We start from the raw sequence: 19,586 nt of genomic DNA, 5'->3' as shown, positions 1-19,586 counted from the left end.
TTAAAATTTATCAAGGGTTTAAAATATTTACCAAATTACTCTACTACAGAATCCTTAATAACTAGTGATCACCCTATGATCGAAATTCGACCACAATTAAGGGAATAAATTTAAAATTGAACTACTATACCACAATACTATTTTCAGAACTGTAAAGCAGAGCATTTTTTTTGTTTCAGAACATCAAATATAAGTATACATGATCCTTCTTTAATTTTATGTTCTTAGATATAGAATAATAAATGTAGTAATACATGAATATTAAAACATAGAATATATGAATAAAACAATTTTGAAATTGATATTTGACTTTAGCATATATATTAAAACAATAACGAACACAATTAGACAATTTATTTTTTACAATTTATAAATGTATATTAAAGTAATTTATTTACAATCATTAAATTAACTAGTGTTTTTTAAAACATATATAACAATACTTTAAAACCTTTAAATTTACTGTTAATAATTCACTATTTATCCTAAATCTATGCAAAACGGTAGTTAGATTCATTTTAACTGCCTCATATCATATTTTCATTACTTCACTTATGTAACAAGTCAATTGAAAAGTCCCCGGCCCCACACATAGATGGCGCTACTAGAACTAAATTTGTTTTTTAGTTAGCCCTAAACCTCAAAAGATTCATGTATAAATTTGATAGCTGTCAGATCATTAGTTTGTGAATCATAGCATTTTGAGAGAAGTAACTTTGATTATTGTGAAAAAAATGGATAGAAAGGAATATCGCGTGCTGATAAAATATTGTTTTTTGAATGGAAAAAAATAGTTGAAGCAAAAACCTTAGCTTGATACCGAGTTTCGGGATACTGCCCCAAGAAAATCAACCATCAAGGATTGGTATGTTAAGTTTAGACGTGATGAAATGAGCACCGAAAACCCCAAAAGAGGTTGTTACCAACGAAAGCGTTAAAAAAATCGAATGTAAATTGAAATTGAATGAAATAGTACTCTAAAAACATCAACTGAACGTATACGTCATATCATTTACGCATATTTGGGTATGAGAAAGAAAGTAAAGTCGGTGCCGCGCGAGCTCACTTTTGACCAAAAACAACGACGAGTTGATGATTCGGAGCAGTGTTTGAAGATGATCAAGTCTAATAATCGAGAGTTTTTGCGTCGATATGTGACAATGGATGAAACATGGCTCTATCATTTCACTCCAAAGTCCACTCGACAGTCATCCGAGTAGACTGCACACAATGAACACGCTCCAAAGCGTGGGAAAACGCAGCAGTCGGCTGGCAAGATTATGACGTCTGTATTTTGCGATGCGCATGGAATAATTTTCATTGACCAATACCCTGAAAAGGAAGGACCATCAACAGCGACTATTACATAGCGTTATTGGACCATTTGAAGGGCGAAATCGCTGAAAAATGGCCGCATTTGAAGAAAAAGAAAGTGCTGATTCACCAAGACAATGCACCGTGTCACAAGTCCGTGAAAACGATGGCAAAAATCCACAAATTGGATTTCGAATTGCTCCCTCATCCACCGTTTTATCTAGATCTGGCCTCCAGTGACTATTTCCTGTTCTCAAATCTCAAAAGAATGCTCGCTGGTAAGAAATTTTAGTCGAATGAAGAGGTGATCGCCGAAACTGAAGCCTATTTTGAAGTAAAGGGCAAATCGTACTACAAAAATGGTATCGAAAAGTTGGAGGGTCGCTATAATCAGTGTATCACCCTTGAAGGAAATTATGTTGAATAAAAAAAATATATTTTGCCAAAAAAATGTGTTTTACTGTCATATTTTATTATTATATTTTTTTACACAGTGTCAGTAAGTTTATTTATTTCAAACTATTATTTTATGTAATATTTTAGAATATCACCCTTGGAGGTAGGTCATTTTCAATTAAAATTTACTTGCGTGTCCAATTTTTACCTCATAAATTATTTCTCCGTATTTTAACCATGCCATACTTCACTCCACTAGGTTATCCCGTTTTTCTCAAAAATTTTCGTTAAGCCCATTACAATACAGACTACTGCAATTCGCTTTTGGTGGCTGTATACCATGCCTGTAACTGTAAGCTTCTGTCAAAATTTCAGTCGACTAATTTATTTTACAGCAACTTTCCGTCTTGCTTTGCTGGCTTTATACATTGGACTTTGATGGTTATCGAATTGCTTCGAAATCCTACCGAGTATTATGAACCGTCTATGAAATTACTATAAAACTATTCTATTTGAACGGAAAGAAGTGTCGACTTATTGGAACTACACTACAGACAGTACTACAAAAAAGCCCTCTCTTAATATAAATGAAACGCTGTAATGTGAATACACAACATCACTAGACATCACACCAATTTCTTAGAATATCCAGTGTCGTATTAATCTCACTATAGAACAATTTACTCTTCATTCAGAACAATACTGTTTGCATCCAACTGATTCAAACCAATTGAATCACCTTGAAGCCTCAACCATATGTTAAAAAACGTTTAACAATTTCTTAATATATAAAATCTTAAGGAATTCATTAAAAAACTAAAAGTCAGTGCTAAATTAGGACTATTTGTCTTGAAATTGATAAAAATATTTATTGTGCAGTACAGCCCCGACGTTTTTTTCCATAATCTGCATGAATCTGGTATGATAGTGGCGTGTGAAGCACACCCAATCGTAATATTTTTCACAAACAAACGATTATTTAAGAAAACATTTATTGGGGGAATCTTTTTCAATTATTTATAAACAAATAATTTTATATAATCGTGTGTTTTTCACTACAAGTTATTAGTATATTTTCAAGTAGACTAGATAGAACTTTAATTATAAATTATTTTTAAATCAATTATTTTATACTTCGAAATCTTCACAAACTTCCCTCTTATTATGATTTAGTTAATTTATACTCTTACAAGATATCAATCCAAACAAACTTATTATTGTAAAACCAATACTACTTTAAATCACATGACTGTTTAGAAATAAGTTATCCACGATAAATATTGAAACGACACTTTTATTTCTTATATACGTATTTTAAATTACAGTATGGAAGAACAAACTGAAAAAATCCTCTTCGAGACTGCATCGACTCTGATAACGATCGAAAAGCTTCAACAGTCCAACGAAAAGGTAGAGAAAAAAGAAGCTGAAAAACAACGAAGAGATTCAAAACCTGACCAAGATGGGGAAAGAAGTACCATCGATGACGAAAAGGTAAGGAGTAAATAATTTAAATGAATTCCTAAAGTTGTGGACGCGATCTTAACTTTATTTATATTCTGGGGGGAATCTATTTTGCATAATCTCAAAATTTCCAACCTCACTTTTGTCTTTACGCTTTAATTTTATTCAAAATTTTTTACCAACTAATAAGTATTCTAGAAAATATGAGATATGTAAATAAATTTTGAGTTTTTTGTTGATGTAATAAGTTCGTTGCTTTTGTTTTGTATTGTTTGTATTTGTTTTCTGGTAACTTTAAATAAAGCCTTATTAAAACAAGTTCGTAAAATGTATTTCATTCAAAATACTATCCAATTTTAACTACGATCTTTTCCACAAAAAACTTATCTTACCTTGAGGCAACAAAAACTTCGCGAGCTCCTCTTCAGTTTGGCAAGAAAATGAGCCTGATTTTTTCATCCAACTCAACGTCTTAAAAGTCAAAAAGAGGACAAAATCACTACTACACTAAAATCAAAATAGCAGTGATTCCTACAAATTTTGTTTGGTTAGCACAAAAGTTGACGTGGTTAGAGTACAAAGAAAGTATGTTATTTACTCTTTAGTAACAGTAGTATGCAATTTTTATATACAAAACGAAATTATTTAACATGAATACTTGTGAATAATTGTAATTTATTGGTAAAAATTAAAAATAATAATGTAAACAGCCTAACCTGATAGTTATATTCCATGGTTTTAATATTTCTTACATAAAATAACAGTTTTTAATTCAATTCTATTTCTTCAATTCAATTCAATTTAGTTCATTAATACTGAGTTATTTAGTATCGTCGACGTATATCGTCGTTGACCATAAAGAGCTGAATATTGTATTTTTGGCATTCCTTACTTTTGTTGCTGATTTGAAGAAATCTACTGCAAAACCATCAAGTATTTCAAGAAACTTATATTTATGTTGTTTTATCATATCCCAATAGTTATTTTTGGCTTTAACGATGTGCAGAGACCGGGTGTCCAGAAAAATTTGAAAACTCATGATTTCACGGCTTTCAGGGTAAAAAGGAAGAGTTTTTTGAGACGTTCTGCCGCACCCAGCATATTTATCAGACATAGCACCTTTTGATTACCACTTCTTAAGATCGATGCCGCATAGGTTGGCTTAAACTCGATTCCGATCTACTTTATACTTATGCAAAAATGTATCGTTGATTGAATGCCAGAAAGATGAAAAAAAGTAATACAAAATTATGAAAAATATTTTCATTAGTATATAATGTAATAGTTTTTCTTAAGAGCTACTAGTGAAAAAAATATCAGAAGACATGCTAAAACCTTATATAAGATACAATTTAATGCTAGTTTTTTAAAGCTATGTTTTGTGAACCACTCAAAATCTATGTATGCCTTATATTGTGAATTATCTAAAATTATATAATTACATTACATTACATAACTTTGAATATTGATTTCAGGAATGCTCCAGTATCATATCAGCGATATCCAACGAAGAAGTAAGCATCGCCAGCGAGATATTGGACAAAGGGTCATTTGTACCGCGTAAAGGCAGCGATGGTGAAGACGTCAATGGTCACATATGTCACATCGATTCGCCAGAAACCGACACATACCCGACATCTGATGTAGTCCAGGGTGAGTCTCTCATGGACGACATCAGTTCTATGCTCGGAGAAATGCTCTATGGATACGATCAAGACAGTGTGGCTGATACTTATACAGATGACACAACGTTATTCCATAGTGAATTAGGTAAGCGCATCAATTAATATATGATTATCACTATGTGACTAAATAAATAAATTATAATCTCTATATGGCTATATATATAACAGGTAAATTGAAGTCCCCGGCCTACCATAATAAAACACATTTTTTTGCCAAAATTAGTTTTTTTATTCAACATAATTCCCTTCAAGGGTAATACACTGATTACAGCGATCCTCCAACTTTTCAACGATACCATTTTTGTAGTCGGATTTGCCATTTGCTTCAAAATAGGCCTCGGTTTCGGCGATCACCTCTTCATTCGACGAAAATTTCTTCCCAGCGTGCATTCTTTTGAGGTCTAAGAACAGGAAATAGTCTCTGGGGCCAGATCTGAAGAATATGGTGGATGAGGAAGCAACTCAAAGCCCAATTCATGGATTTTTGACATGGTGCATTATCTTGGTGAGACATCACTTACTATTTCTTCAAATGCGGCCGTCTTTCGCCGATTTCGCCCTTCAAACAGCCCAATAACGCTATGCAATAGTCGCTGTTGATGGACCTACCTTTTTCAAGGTAGTCAATGAAAATTACTCCATGCGCAGCTGACTGTTGCGTTTTCCCACGCTTTGGAGCGGGTTCATCGTATGCAGTCCACTCCGATTCCGCGCGGCACCCACTTTGCACAGAGCTTTCTCATACCCAAATATTCGTAAATGATATGATGTAAATGTTCAGTTGATATCTTTAGAGTGTCTGCTATTTCATTCAGTTTCAGTTTACGGTCATTCAAAATCATTTTGTGGATTTTTTAAATGTTTTTGTCGGTAACAACCTCTTTTGGGCGTCCACTGCGTTGACCGTCTTTGGTGCTCATTTCACCACGTCTATACTGAGCGTACTAATCCTTGATGGTTGATTTTCCTGTCCTGGGGCAGTGTATTTTCAACTGTATTTTTTCAATTTAAAATAAATAATAGACTTCAAAAATATTAATTTATTCACAAATCATTAAAGATACATATTTTTTTTTATCTAGTTTATACGTTCACTAGCACACCCTAACAATTTTTCTTTATCCCAAAGAGACCTCTCTTTGAATATTTGTATTTGTGGGAATAATCTAAAAGTTACTTCTGAAGCGTCCAACAGTAGACTGATAACATTGAGTCCCTCATTTTCCTTTAGGCCTTTTTCCGCCTGCTTAATGTTCTGGTGATACCGTTCACCTTGCTCGGGAGAAATTTCCGGAAAGTAGACGAGATGCGGATAAAGAAAATGTACTTTCAGACACATTAGGCTTGAAATGCTTTTAGCATTCTTGTGACTATTTTTTACTACTATGATTTTAGTTTAATTTCCGAATAACTAATTCCAATTTCTTCTAAGTTTCCTTCAAGCGTGAAAAGACGTCATTGTGCTGTATCATATTAAATCTTGCATAATGCATCCGTGAATCCTTCAATATTGATACAATAAAACAATTCCTCACATCATGGAATTTTTACATATTATTTCATCATACACAAATGCATAAAAATTAATTTAAAATATACGAACGGTCCTTTTGTTCTAGACCGGTATTATTTAATAAATGTCAATTATTGTAATTTTAACTATTTTATCTAATAAGTTCTACTAGTCATACTCGATAAAATATTTATTTCATAATTTCAGTTACAGTTTAATAAATTTCCTTAATAAATATGTTTATCTTCTTTATCAATTTACTAGTACTAATTATCAACCGTAACCAATTAAATTATTTATGTTTGTATTGTAGAAGAATAACAATCATTAATTATTTTAATTCCTTGGTATTTGTGGGCTGATCAATAAAAACCCAATTAATTTATTTTTATTTTCTGTATTTTTTCATATAATTCTCGGTCAGTTAAATATAATATATTGTAATCTAATGATTTAAAATTTCTTTTTCATCAAAATAGACCTATCACCAGTGGATGGAGTGGATTCATGTTTCATCCATTGACACGTATCGATGCAAAAATTTCGGTTTTTTACGTTTAAACATGGCCAAACACCGCTCAGAATCATCAACACATTCTTGTTCATGGTCAACAGTGAGCAAACACGGCACCCACCTTGAACAGAGCTTTCTCGTAGTCAAAGGATCATGCAATATAAAACAAACACGTTCTTTTGATATCCTTACAATATTAATAACTCACGCAACTCCATTTCTCAATCATTCAAATAGATTTTGTAGATTCTTTTAATGTTTTCTGGTGTTACCATCTCATTTGGACATCCACTTGGCTCTGCATCATCGGTGTCTCTACGGCCACGTTTTGAAGTCAGAAAATCCACGTTTTATTATTATTTCTGATGAAGCGGAGTACTTATAATACTTCTCAAGAGATTGCTTCGCTTGAATAGTATTTTTACCATTACAAGCAGTTTAATATTAAAACACAAAAATAGCGTCACTCTGAGCTCAATAACTCAGAAACTTATGAGTAGAATGTCATAAAATTTTAACATCCTTCTTTTGAAGGCTAGTACTAACTGAAAAAGAGGTGGGTACAATAAAACTAGCGCCATATCTGTATTAGACCTGTATTTTTCAGCTCATTGGGATTCAAGAGTTATTAAAAATCTATTTCAATATTCACTATTTTATCTGGTTAAAGATTGCATATCAAAAATGTGTACCTATTACATAGCATAATCATTCCTCAATCCAACATACGTGTATACATCTCAAAACAGATAAATTATACTAGGAAACATTCAAGTTGAAAGTTATATCAATAGAAAGTTATAGCATTTTCTGTCACATATCCTAATCAATAACCTATAAGGGAAAATTTCACTTTTTATGAATATTGTAATAAAATGAAATAAAAAAACCACGAATATGTAATGTTAATAAGATCATCCTGATTATTCATCCATATATACCAATGAGACTACTCCAGAAATAAAATAAATTACAAGTACCCCTACTAAACCAAGTGAACAAACTATGAGGTGTGGATTTCCAATTCCTAATCTACACTAAATCTCGCCACAATTGGTGATTAACCGCTACTTACGCCTTAAACTATGTCATAATCCTATTTTTCAAATTGCTTTCTATTATTTTCGGCCTTTACTTTTTCGGAGCTTCTCGAAATACCCAAAACATCTATTTCGTCGCAGGAGTATGTGAAGAATTCATTCACCTTTCATTATATAGACATGTCCAAGCCATCGTATGCCTTTCTAAATGTGTTCTTAACCTGTGCACTGATTGTCTCAGGTCCATACAGATGTATCCCAATCTTAATCAATCTAAATCCATCCATAAAGTTAAATTGCTAATAGTTATAACTATGGCTAAGATTTTACCTTGCAACATTTAAAAAATTACTTTAATATCCTAACCTAATATTCGATTCAATATATTAATCCGTGATTTTATAGGTTTTAATTAAGAAAATTAATATCTCTGGTAAAATTGGTTATCAAAATTATCTAATAACCTTTTCAAATACATGACATAATATAAAGTATTGCCATTTGGCGCGTAAAGTTAATAGTCCCAAAATTTATAGCCACTAAAAGTTGGAAAATTACAACTCTTGGCGATAATATGGACGCTTTAAAGTACGTCTATTTCTCCCAATCACCCAGAAGTATCCCAATACTGTAAATCGCCAGCCTATACCAAATGGTCAGTAGTCTTCGAATGTGAATTATCCTGAAGGATTTTTATGTTTTAAGTTGATAGCGCAATAACTATATCGGATAAATTTTCAATTCCGTTGCATACAAGACGTCTTACCCTTCTTAAAATAGAAGTAATCTCATATGCAGCAGCAACTTTATTTTTTGTTCATCTCAAAAGTATAAGAATTCTCAAAAAATATATTTATTTATCTTACGTTAACGCAATGAATCCTAAGGAATATTCTGCGATATTCCAGTTTTAGTCACTTAAACGATATGCCAAATATTCCTTACATTCGAAAATGTATCACAGGGTTTGACGAAACCAGTATAATATTGAAAAACTAAAAATCCAACCAAGGCTATTAATAACAGTAGAATATGTGGAAAAAGTTAGTCGGTCTGTTCATAACGATCCAAACCTTTCAATTGTACAGTTACTCCGCATTTGATACCAACATCTAAAGCAGCACTCCTACAGTATTCAATTTGTTCAAGGATTAAAGGTTACCAGTCAGAGGCAATTCAGCGCTTTTCAACATTTACCAATATCTTGCTTACAGATAATGTTCATTTTAATCCTAATGTACACGTAAATCATCCAGTATTACGAATCCATAACGCAAGCATCCTAGTTCACTTAAAGAGACCGAAAAAACAGCGATTTTATCGCGAATAACTTTAAATAATTTTAATAAAGCTAGTTACATTTTCAACCGAGCTAGTGCCATCTTTTATTCAGATTTTATATACACACAGAAAGTGGAGATTTAACTCTATAAGCAATGTTGGAAAAATTTTTCTACTTGTTTTAATAGCTATGCTAAGAGCCACCAAGGCATTTGTCCACACCAAAAAAATAGTGCTTTTAATGTTTTTCTACGCTTTTGTGATTAAATTATAATCAAAATTATAATGCATATTCGATCTAAGGTGCTCAAATCAGGTGCACAGGGAGCTAAATAATCAGATAATCAAAGCTAAATTCCAAATTATCTGGATTTATTAAAACCTGTTTTTCACCCTATGACCAACATATATGCGATATAAATCCAAAATGTGTTCAAATGGAACAATGCCAAAAATATGAAGACAAACGTGACTAAAGTAGAAGAAGATTTGTAGCGCAAACTAAATCAACATATGAATAGTGTAATTTCTTTTTTAAGAGATATATTTTGGTTAAGTGTCAAAATCAGTATGTTGTGGCATAATTAACCAAGACAATTAGGATTTTTATTTTGGATCTATTAGAAATCATGGAGTTAAAAATACCTATGTAAAAAATAAGTTAAATGAAATCTTTAGTTATGCTATTATTATGTTATTACTCTCTAGATCAAGATCACTAAGATAAAGTTTATAAAGGCAGAGTAATATCACATACCACACCTAACAATTATGTCAAGATTGTTTTATTATATTGTGGTTAGGTTTTTAAGTTAGCTGCTTTATTTTTGTTATTTTATTTCTAATTTCTACCAAGTTAATAATGTGACGGTAGTTTTACATATTTTTTAAATACAAGCATTAAACATTTTTGTTGTATAATACGTAATAGAAGAATGTTAGTTATAATTAGTTAGTTCATTTATTAACATGGACAATTGTTTTCTTTACGGTTGCCTATAATAGATATTCAAACTGGACAAAGTTACTTGAATTGGCGATTATACACTTTTTTTTGGCAAAATTAGTTTTTTTATTCAACATAATTCCCTTCAAGGGTGATACATTGATTATAGCGACCCTCCAAGTTTTCGATACCATTTATGTAGTACAATTTGTCCTTTGCTTCAAAATAGGCCTCAGTTTCCTCGATCACCTTTTCATTCAACGAAAATTTTTCATTCTTTTGAGATCTGAGAAGAGAAAATAGTCACTGGGTGCCAGATCTAGAGAATACGGGGGATAAGGAAGCAATTCGAATTTCTTTTTCTTCAAATGCGGCCGTTTTTCGGCAATTTCGTCCTTCAAATGGCCCAGTAACGCTATGTAACAATCGCTGTTGATGGTCCTTCCTTTTTCAAGGTAGTCAATGAAAATTATTCCATGCGCATCCCAAAACACAAACGCCATAATTTTGCCAGCCCACTGTTACGTTTTTCCACGTTTTGGAGCGGGTTCATCGTGTGCAGTCCACTCGGATGACTGTCGATTGGACTTCGAAGTAAAATTAGGGAGCCATGTTTCATCCATTCTCACATATCGACGCAAAAACTCGGGTTTATTACGCTTGATCATCTTCAAACACTGCTCCGAATCATCAACTCGCCATTGTTTTGGTCAAAAGTGAGCTCACGCGGCACCCATCCTACACAAATCTTTATCATATGCAAATATTCGTGAATGATATGATGTACACGTTCAGTTAATATCTTTAGAGTGCCTGCTATTTCATTCAATTGCAATTTACGGCCATTCAAAATCCTTTTGTGGTCATTTTTTAATGTTTTCTTCGATAACAACCTCTTTTGGGTGCCCACTTCGTTCACCCTCTTCAGTGTTCATTTCACCACGTCTAAACTTAGCATATCAATTCTTGATGGTTGCATCAAGCCAAGTTTTTGTATTTTTTACTTTCAAAGAGCAATATTTTATCAACACACGAAATTCCTTTTTATCCATTTTTTTCGCAATACCAAAAGTTGCTTCACCCAAAATGCTATAATACACAAACTAATGATCCGATAGCTGTCAAATTCATACACGCATCTTTTAAGGGTTAGGACTAACTAAAAAACATATGAATTTAATTCTAGTAGCGCCATCTATGTGTCAGGCCGGGGACTTTTCAATTGACCTGTTATGTTGGAGATAGCGAAGCTTTTCTCCACAGACCCCTATTGACCTTTATCTCTATTACCATATGTTTATATAGTTCGGAATCTCAGAAAATCCTTTTTTTATGTATATTATGATAAATAAAAATAACAATGGAAAAGACTAATTCAATAATTTGTACGAGAACTAATATAAAAATACATAAATATTAAGTATTGTAATATCTATCTAAAAATAGTATTTATTGAATTTAAACAAAATAGCTCTAATAAAAATTATCGATTTGTCGTATTTTACGTAACTACCAAAATCAAAAACACCGTTATCGTCAATAAGAGATTTAAAATGAGAGAATTAGTTTTATCGGAAAATATAGCTGAAAACAAATATATAACAACGTTTTACATTATTTTAACATTTTCAAAATATATTTCGTGAATGCCGCATATTTTCCTTTGATGGAATTTATAATCTAAATGACTTTATGTATTAAATAACTCCCTAATTCATTTTCATAACTCAAACCTTTTTAAATTATATTTTACTATTATTTATTTAAGTATCCTTTGTATCAACTAGAGTTTATTTGGATCTTCTTCTAAACGCGGTCCCAATATTAAACAATTTGGCTAATCACTCAATTTACGTATCATACCTAAATACATCCGGTTTTATACAGCCTGGTTACCGGCGTAACTGGAATGGTTGTTTCTCCGTATTTTGCAGGGATGCGAAAGAAAATTTCTTTTGTGGTTTATACTCAAACTTAACAAAGTATAGATTACAGAAAAAATAATTTTCTAACAATATGCACCATCCAATAATATAAAATAAAAATATTAGTTATTAATTATGATACATTGAAGTAATTAACTTAACAACGATAATCACTTTACAGAGCGCAAAATCAGCATTAAACGTGACTCATTAGAACGAAAAAAGCGAAGCAGTTTGCGAAGAAAATCGGCACCAGTAACGGCAAGGATGGAGGACGATGCTCAGTATGGATTCGAAAATAGGGCTTTTATGTCACAGCATGTCTATTTGGATAATAGGTTCGAGTACGACCAGCCCAGAAAGTATTGCAGTTTAGCACAGTTTGTAGAAGGTAAGGATTAATAGGGTTAGGAGACACTTGGTATTTTTTCTCCCTCCCTAATTCCAAATTTAAAATTAGTTCCGTCAAAAATGTTATTAATTGAAATAGCTGAAGAGATTTATTATGTTAAAAACAAACAAAAAATTGCGTTCTCTCCCATAATCCATACTCTATAAAACACCTGTTAAGCATACCTCCTCGGTACATTTTATTTGCTTAAAAATACATAACAATACTTTGCATTGCAATCAACTATCAATACATTGCAAGCAACTAACAAAGCTTAGAAGCAAAGAATTTTTACTTGAATGTTTTATACGTTGCTGGTTAAGCTCGGTGAACCATCACTATAAGTTCAAAATCTGATCTGTGTATTTGATAGAATCAATCCTAGCCCATAACTGGAAATCGCTATTGACTACAACCAATTATATCAAGCAATAAAGAAAAAATCACCGTAAACCTCTGAAAGACACACAGGTCAAGTAATACTTGGAAACATTGAAATTGGAAATCTTGCCCCATCAGCTGTATTCTCGAATATTGTTCCAATTAATTTCATACGGTCTATCATTTCATAAGTTCCACCAGCACGGTTCTTCTCTTGCTCGAATGATGAGAAAATATATTAAGTAGTGATAGAAAATATTTTTGATAATATTGTTTTCAAATATATATAAAAGAAACTATTTTTTTCATCATAAAATAGATTACAAATCAACACTTAATATAACACATGAAATTTAAACAAATATCAGACATATAATATATAAAAATACTTAATCATTTAGTTGCATTTGACAAAATGTTTTAATTTACTTTAGTTTTAATCAAGATGTAATTAAATTTTTTAAACCAAAAATGTTAAAATGTTAAAATGAAACCTCTGTAAAACCTTTTCTGCGAAAGAACAAGCTCTAGTTTATGAAAAGTAAATGCTCGTAGAAATTTTAATTAAGGTTTGTAACACAAAGGAAACTACACTTATATATATTTTTGCAATATTTGTTTCGTTTTGAAGATAACGTTTAACCGATAAATGTACTGAATAATAAGAATAAATGAAATTACTCATATTATTTTTAGTTTATATATATTCTGGACGCTTAGTTAAACTTAGAAATGTGCCAGATTTCCGACATTGATTTCTAAATCGTCACTCAACAGTAGAGCAAGTCCATAAAGCAAATATAGATATACACAGCGGTTATTCAGAAGGCTTTCGAAGAAAATAAATACTGGCCCTTAATATTCCTGGACACCTCACAACCGTTCGACTGAATATGGAATTTAGGGCTCATACATCAGATAAGCAAATTGTTGCTGCAGAACTATTGCCGGAATAATATATTTGTGAAAGAAAATTTGGAGTCTCGCATAAAGAGGCATTCTCAATATTCAAACAAATTTCGCCTGAAATTTCACGGTGTAGTGTCTTAAGACGACTTCTATATCTCCACAACAAAATAAACAGTAGTTGGAAGCATTTGGTAATGAATTATTGTAGCTATAGAAAACCACAAATTATAGTCAACAGGATTCACAAATAAAATTTATTATAAATTTATAATAACATTAGTGAAAAACTTTGGAATAAAATGAGAAGGAAAATTGCTGGCTGATTTTATAATAAATTTACAAAAAGTACGAAAGGCACAGACGATATCGTGATGTTAGTGAGTGAGTTCATTGCTATTTTGAATAAACTAAATATTGCATCGTGTTCATATAATTTTTCTATCCCCGGTATTTGATTTTAATATTTTTTTGTTATAGAAAATATAAAATTGAAATACATCATTGTATATTTCAATACAATAAATAGGACGATTTTTCTTGCACTTGAATTTTTGTAGATTGCTTTCATATTATAGGAAGCGACATAGCACGGCGATCCTTCAAGAGACGCAGCACGAACAAATCCACCAAAACCGAGACCAACGTCACCCGCCAGAGCACCCTGATGGAGGAGACCGAAAGTCTATCGACCAGTCATCGAGGCAGTACGACCAGCCTCAATAAACTGGAGAAAGAACTGTCGAACGTATCGGCCAGTACCGTCAAGGCGGCCCTGGATAAAGATCTCGACGAGAGCAAGGATAACGACCAAGTGAGTAGCGTTACTACTGCGGAAAATGTAAAAATTTCGCCCGAAAATGCACGTAAAAGGAAATGAACGATAGAAAGGTGCACGTACGTTTTCGCTTGTTATACTTTGTGCTTCTCTTCGTCCGAAAAAAATATGTTTGTTTCTCTTTGTTGTCATATATTATTCATAAGGATAGAGAAAAATAGGGTTTTCACGGTTTTATGTGTCATTGATGTGACTGGATGAATGATATTCGACTGGACCATTTTAAATATACCATTAATCATACAAACAAAGTGAAATCCAGCTGAGTGATATTATTTTAAGTATTCTCGCATTCACCGATCATTAATTCTGGACGAACATAAAGGAATTTTGATGTATTAGTTAAATCCCAAGATGTTTTTTTTGTTTTTTAAATGTTATTAGTTCCCCATAGAGGGCGTGATTTATCGCGATATTAAAATTGTATTACTGTATTTAATATTATATTTTTGAGTCTCCTTTATCTTAACTAATTAACGGTTTATCTGAGACCTACTGATTAGCATAGGATTCGAACTATTGACAAGCCGGTGGCCAACTTAGGGAACATCCCAGAAGCCATAGGATCTTATCCAGCTTGATTACTAGCGTGACTGGAATGGTTGTTTCTTGTCAAATATTACGTTCCTTCTTATTTTCTTAAACAAATACAAACATAAACTAAATGCCCCAGTTTGGTTGTAAATTAAAATAGTAAGTGGGTGAAGGAATAAAGTGATGGGATAATAAGATTATTTGATGTTATGTTTGCTTCTTTGGAACCACGTTAAGATATGATTTTGGAACTGAAGGAAATCGGGGGAAAATCGAAATCCTCAAATTTCAAAGACACGTACAATATTTTCACATTATTTTTTATCTAAAAGAATCAGATATTTGTGTTTAGTGTTATCGCTGAGATGATATGACGGAAGATACAACTCCTCAACGGTTATGAGTCACAGTATAATTATAACAATATATAACAATTTGAAGTTATTTTGATAAACCGATGATGTAAGTAGGGACCGGGCCGCTATACCCTTCAGGGGTTTAGAGGAGTTTTTAGTAAGAGTTTGCTTACCAAAGTCGTTCAGTGCAAAGACAGTTCAATTTGCTTTTTAAGCACTAACCATCATATGGGAAGCTTACACGCGGAGGTTGCGGGTTCAATTCCTGGCGGGGGCAACGATTTTTTGTTGTTGTTCTAGTTTGGTTAGAACATTTCTCAAATCACCTAGGCTAGGTGGCTTATTTTTAATCATTGTTCTTTATTCTTATTATTCCCCATAATAAGTGCCTAATTTTTTGAATGAATATTTAACAGTAAAAAAATTGAACCGACTTCAAAAAATATATAAAGAATTAGTGACTTAGTGAAAACAGTTTTAAAATAAAATATGTACATAATAATCGTTGTAATAACTAAATAAAAATAAACAAAAACCTTGTTTCTGCAGATATCAGACAAGTAATAGTCACAAGAATTATGTCTCTGAACTATACAATGGATGGTATCAAGGTCTGTATATCATGTCATGGTATGGAGTCTCGTGTTGCCAGATCGAGTTTATTGCGTTTCGACAACAGGTCGCAGATATTAATTCAATTTGTCACGATACTCAGGAAGAATCCATGCTTTTTATGATCAACCTGATGTGAATAAGTCGAAACAATATGGTCGATTCTTAGCTCCATATAACAACCTTGTTGATATGGATTTTGCTGGAATTTTTCAAGAAATCCATCAGTTTTTTCAGTGATATATTTTAGATCAAAAATAGCAAAACAAAAAACAACAGTAAGCAAAGCATTTCTACAGAATAAATATTGAGATTAAAGTACCAGTAGCATTAGCAGCAGTTTTTTTAACATACTTGCATGATGTTCTATCCTTTATTATAATATTATGTTTAAAATAACTCAAAGTAACGTAAAGTACTCAAAGTAAAAACGCCATGATTTTCTCCCCAGGCCCGATAAATTTAACCAATAATTTGTTAGGTAAAATTATAGTCACTCCATACTAATTTCGTACTATACAATAAATATACTCAATTTACATACTAAATGTAAACACTAACAACGTCTAAATACGAGTATCATGTTTAATAATTTGATTGTTTATTTATCAACAAAACTTATTTGGAAATTAATTATCCGCGTAAATTAAACGTCCGAATCCAGCCGACCACACGCTGTATATCCAAATGGGGCTGAATGTTGTTTTGAACCGGCTTAATCACAAACAGAAAACTGCAATTACTAACTCAATATAGTCGAATTCAAAGTATTATTACCAGTAAACCATTATCAAATAATATGTATCTAAATGAAAATATCTAATAATATACGTAGCTATATAAAGAAATCGAGATATTCATACGTTTGACAATTCCATATAAAGCATTTCTATTAAAATCAAAATCGTAGAATATATTTAAAAAAAGTTGGCAAACAATCTCTTTCATTTCATTCATTATTTTATTTAAAAACTGATTTCAAGAGTTCAAGGTTTTGATTATTGACAACTTAAGAAAATATATAGTATTAGTAATTGAGTAAGTATGTATTAAAAGTGATTAATAGCTGTTTTATAGTGTTTATGATTTCCTTCAATTTTTAATAAAATATTAATGGCGACAATAGAAAATTATTTCGAAATTTACGATTTAAAAAAGTTTAATTATCTAAAAATAATATAATATGAATAATCTAAATAATGTTTGACATAAAAAATGGGAGAAATACAATAACCGGCGATTTTAATATAATTCCAAGAGAGATTACAATAATAGTAGCATAACGAGAAAAGTATAAACCAGATTGAGACTAATCCACTCTAGCTTTTTAATCAGACAGAAATATAGTTGCAATACTCTTTACTTATGAAACAGCCACTCCAGTCAGCCCAGTAACCAGGCTGGATAAAACCTGATGTCTTCTAGGCTCTAAGCTAATAACTGACCTGTTGGCTCAAAGCCTACATTATTAAATAATCCAATAGTAATACATAATTTGTATCGAGTTTAAATATGACAAATGAAGCGTTTAGTTAAAGCAAATTAGAAACAAGCATCTTTAATATCCGACCTTAAGATCATTAGGAGTGAATCAAAGTTGTTCAAAATACTGCTATCCATTAACAATTCAAATTAAGAAACATTCATACCTGAGGAATTGCAATGCTATATATGATGCCATCTAATGCGGACCAAAGTTACTCAAAAGCCTCAATCAGTGAAAATTCGAATTTGGACAGGTTCAAGTTGTTGAAGCTTTTTTTTGTTCTGGCCTAAAACCAGGCGGTGGAATGCATGACGCATACCTGGTCGCGGAGACTTACCCTGGAATCACAAGTTGGACCGGGTTATGTGGGACTGCCCCTGGGCTTACCAATACACTAAACCGAAACCGCCTCACAGTTGAATCCTGTGGATCGCTACTGCTACTGCATTAAATTTGGGGATATAGCACCCGCTGATCGGGCAGCCGTTATTGGGTTAACACACAACTGGATACTGTTGTATGGGGGCAAAAGTTATGACTGTAGCGACGGATGAGGTCGTTTCAGCCTGGAAAAGGGGGGAGTTTAGCGGTGACACGGTGCTAAGCTCCCAGCATGTCGACCAGCTCACGAACAAGCGTGTTTTCAGAAGAACTTGAGCTGAGTTGTTGTTTGTGGAATGATTGAGATATGAAGTGCTTGATTTCTGAAGTGTCAGTTTCCCTATGAATTTGATTATTTCTGACAAACCATGGAGCGTTTAATATTCTCCTCATGAGCTTATTTTGGAAAACTTGAAGCCGTTTGACCTGGTTGAATGTAACAAACTTGAAGTAGACATTAGATCCGTAGAGGAGTACAAACGGAATTAACATCTTGTAAAATAAACATTTGATGGAGATGGGAAGTCTACTAGAAGGGCAGATCAGAGAAGATAGCAGGTTTGCTATCCCCCGGACCTTTCTGGATTGCTTTCTAGATTTGGGAATGCCAACAGAACCGCCGGTCGAAGTGAAGACCTAAGTACGTGACGTTATCCAGACATGGAATTATTGCGGTGTCGATCTTAAGTTGCGAGACGCGCAGTGCGTAATGCATATTATGGAAAATGATGGCGTGGGTTTTCAGGGGGTTGATTTGCAACCTTCAGAATTTGAACCACTTGACCGCGTGATCGAGCTGCTTCTGTAAAGGTTTATGAATTGTAACTTCGAACCTGGCGGCCGTGAAGAAAGCAGTGTCGTCAGCGTAAAACGCGACGTCAATGTGCTCTTTTCTCGCCAGATCTGAAATGAAGAGATTAAATAAGGCTGGGGCCAGCGAGGAACCTTGAGGTATGCCAGCATCGATTTATTTACGACTGGAAAGTGATTCCCTGATCTTGACCTGAAAAAATCTGTCCGAGAGATAGGACTTGATGAGAGCGGTTAGATCTTCTGTGAGGCCTAACCGCACGCATTTTGCGATGAAACCGTCGTGCCAGATCTTGTCGAAGGCTTTGGTTAGATCCAGAAGGACTGCTCCAAGCTTTTTACGTTGGTCAAGATCGTGATGGATGTGTGTGGCCAAATGGGTAGCTTGATGAACGGATGAGTGTGAAGCTCGAAAGCCGAATTGTTCATCAGGAATAATGTTATTTTCCTTTGTGAAAGAGTTGAGAGCGTAGAGTATTGCCCTCTCGGCAAGCTTCGAAATGGCGCTGAGAAGGCTGATAGGCCTGTAGTCAGATTAGCTCTAAAAACTGACTATTCAGTTGTTCAGAAAATGCGCCCACAAATAGTTTTATTGTAACTGAAAGCTGTAGAGATAGTTCAACCACCTTACGTACATCCCTTTGGTCGTTTCTTCAAGAGGGATGTGTTATATTACGCGACTAATATGGCTCCTATTCTTTTTGGCGTAATAAGTGAAGTGTTTATAATTAAGGGATTCGATTAAAGATATTAAAATGATATTGGGTTGGTAGTAGTATCGCTGGCACTGTCGATTTAGCAAGTCGCCACTTA

General features: G+C 33.0%; 1 protein-coding gene across 3 annotated transcripts in view; it reads left to right on the top strand.

Annotated features, from left to right (window-relative positions):
- Positions 1–19,586, top strand: part of LOC143202105 (diacylglycerol kinase eta) — a 436,917-nt gene that overhangs the window by 390,126 nt on the left and 27,205 nt on the right. For 2 of the 3 annotated variants that reach the window (XM_076413382.1, XM_076413384.1), the window contains 4 exons: positions 3,036–3,204; positions 4,650–4,944; positions 12,260–12,469; positions 14,335–14,570. In XM_076413382.1, the coding sequence (XP_076269497.1) occupies positions 3,036–3,204; positions 4,650–4,944; positions 12,260–12,469; positions 14,335–14,570 (910 nt within the window). Of the gene's footprint in view, positions 1–3,035; positions 3,205–4,649; positions 4,945–12,259; positions 12,470–14,316; positions 14,571–19,586 lie in introns of all 3 variants that reach the window. The other variant, XM_076413383.1, reaches the window with a different exon arrangement.

This window comes from Rhynchophorus ferrugineus, unplaced genomic scaffold, assembly GCF_030347505.1.
Source record: "Rhynchophorus ferrugineus isolate W39M unplaced genomic scaffold, kcgeb_rfMv2 rfM9, whole genome shotgun sequence".
In the NCBI taxonomy this organism is placed as follows: Eukaryota; Metazoa; Arthropoda; class Insecta; order Coleoptera; family Curculionidae; genus Rhynchophorus; species Rhynchophorus ferrugineus.
This window is presented reverse-complemented; position numbering and strand designations above follow the sequence as displayed.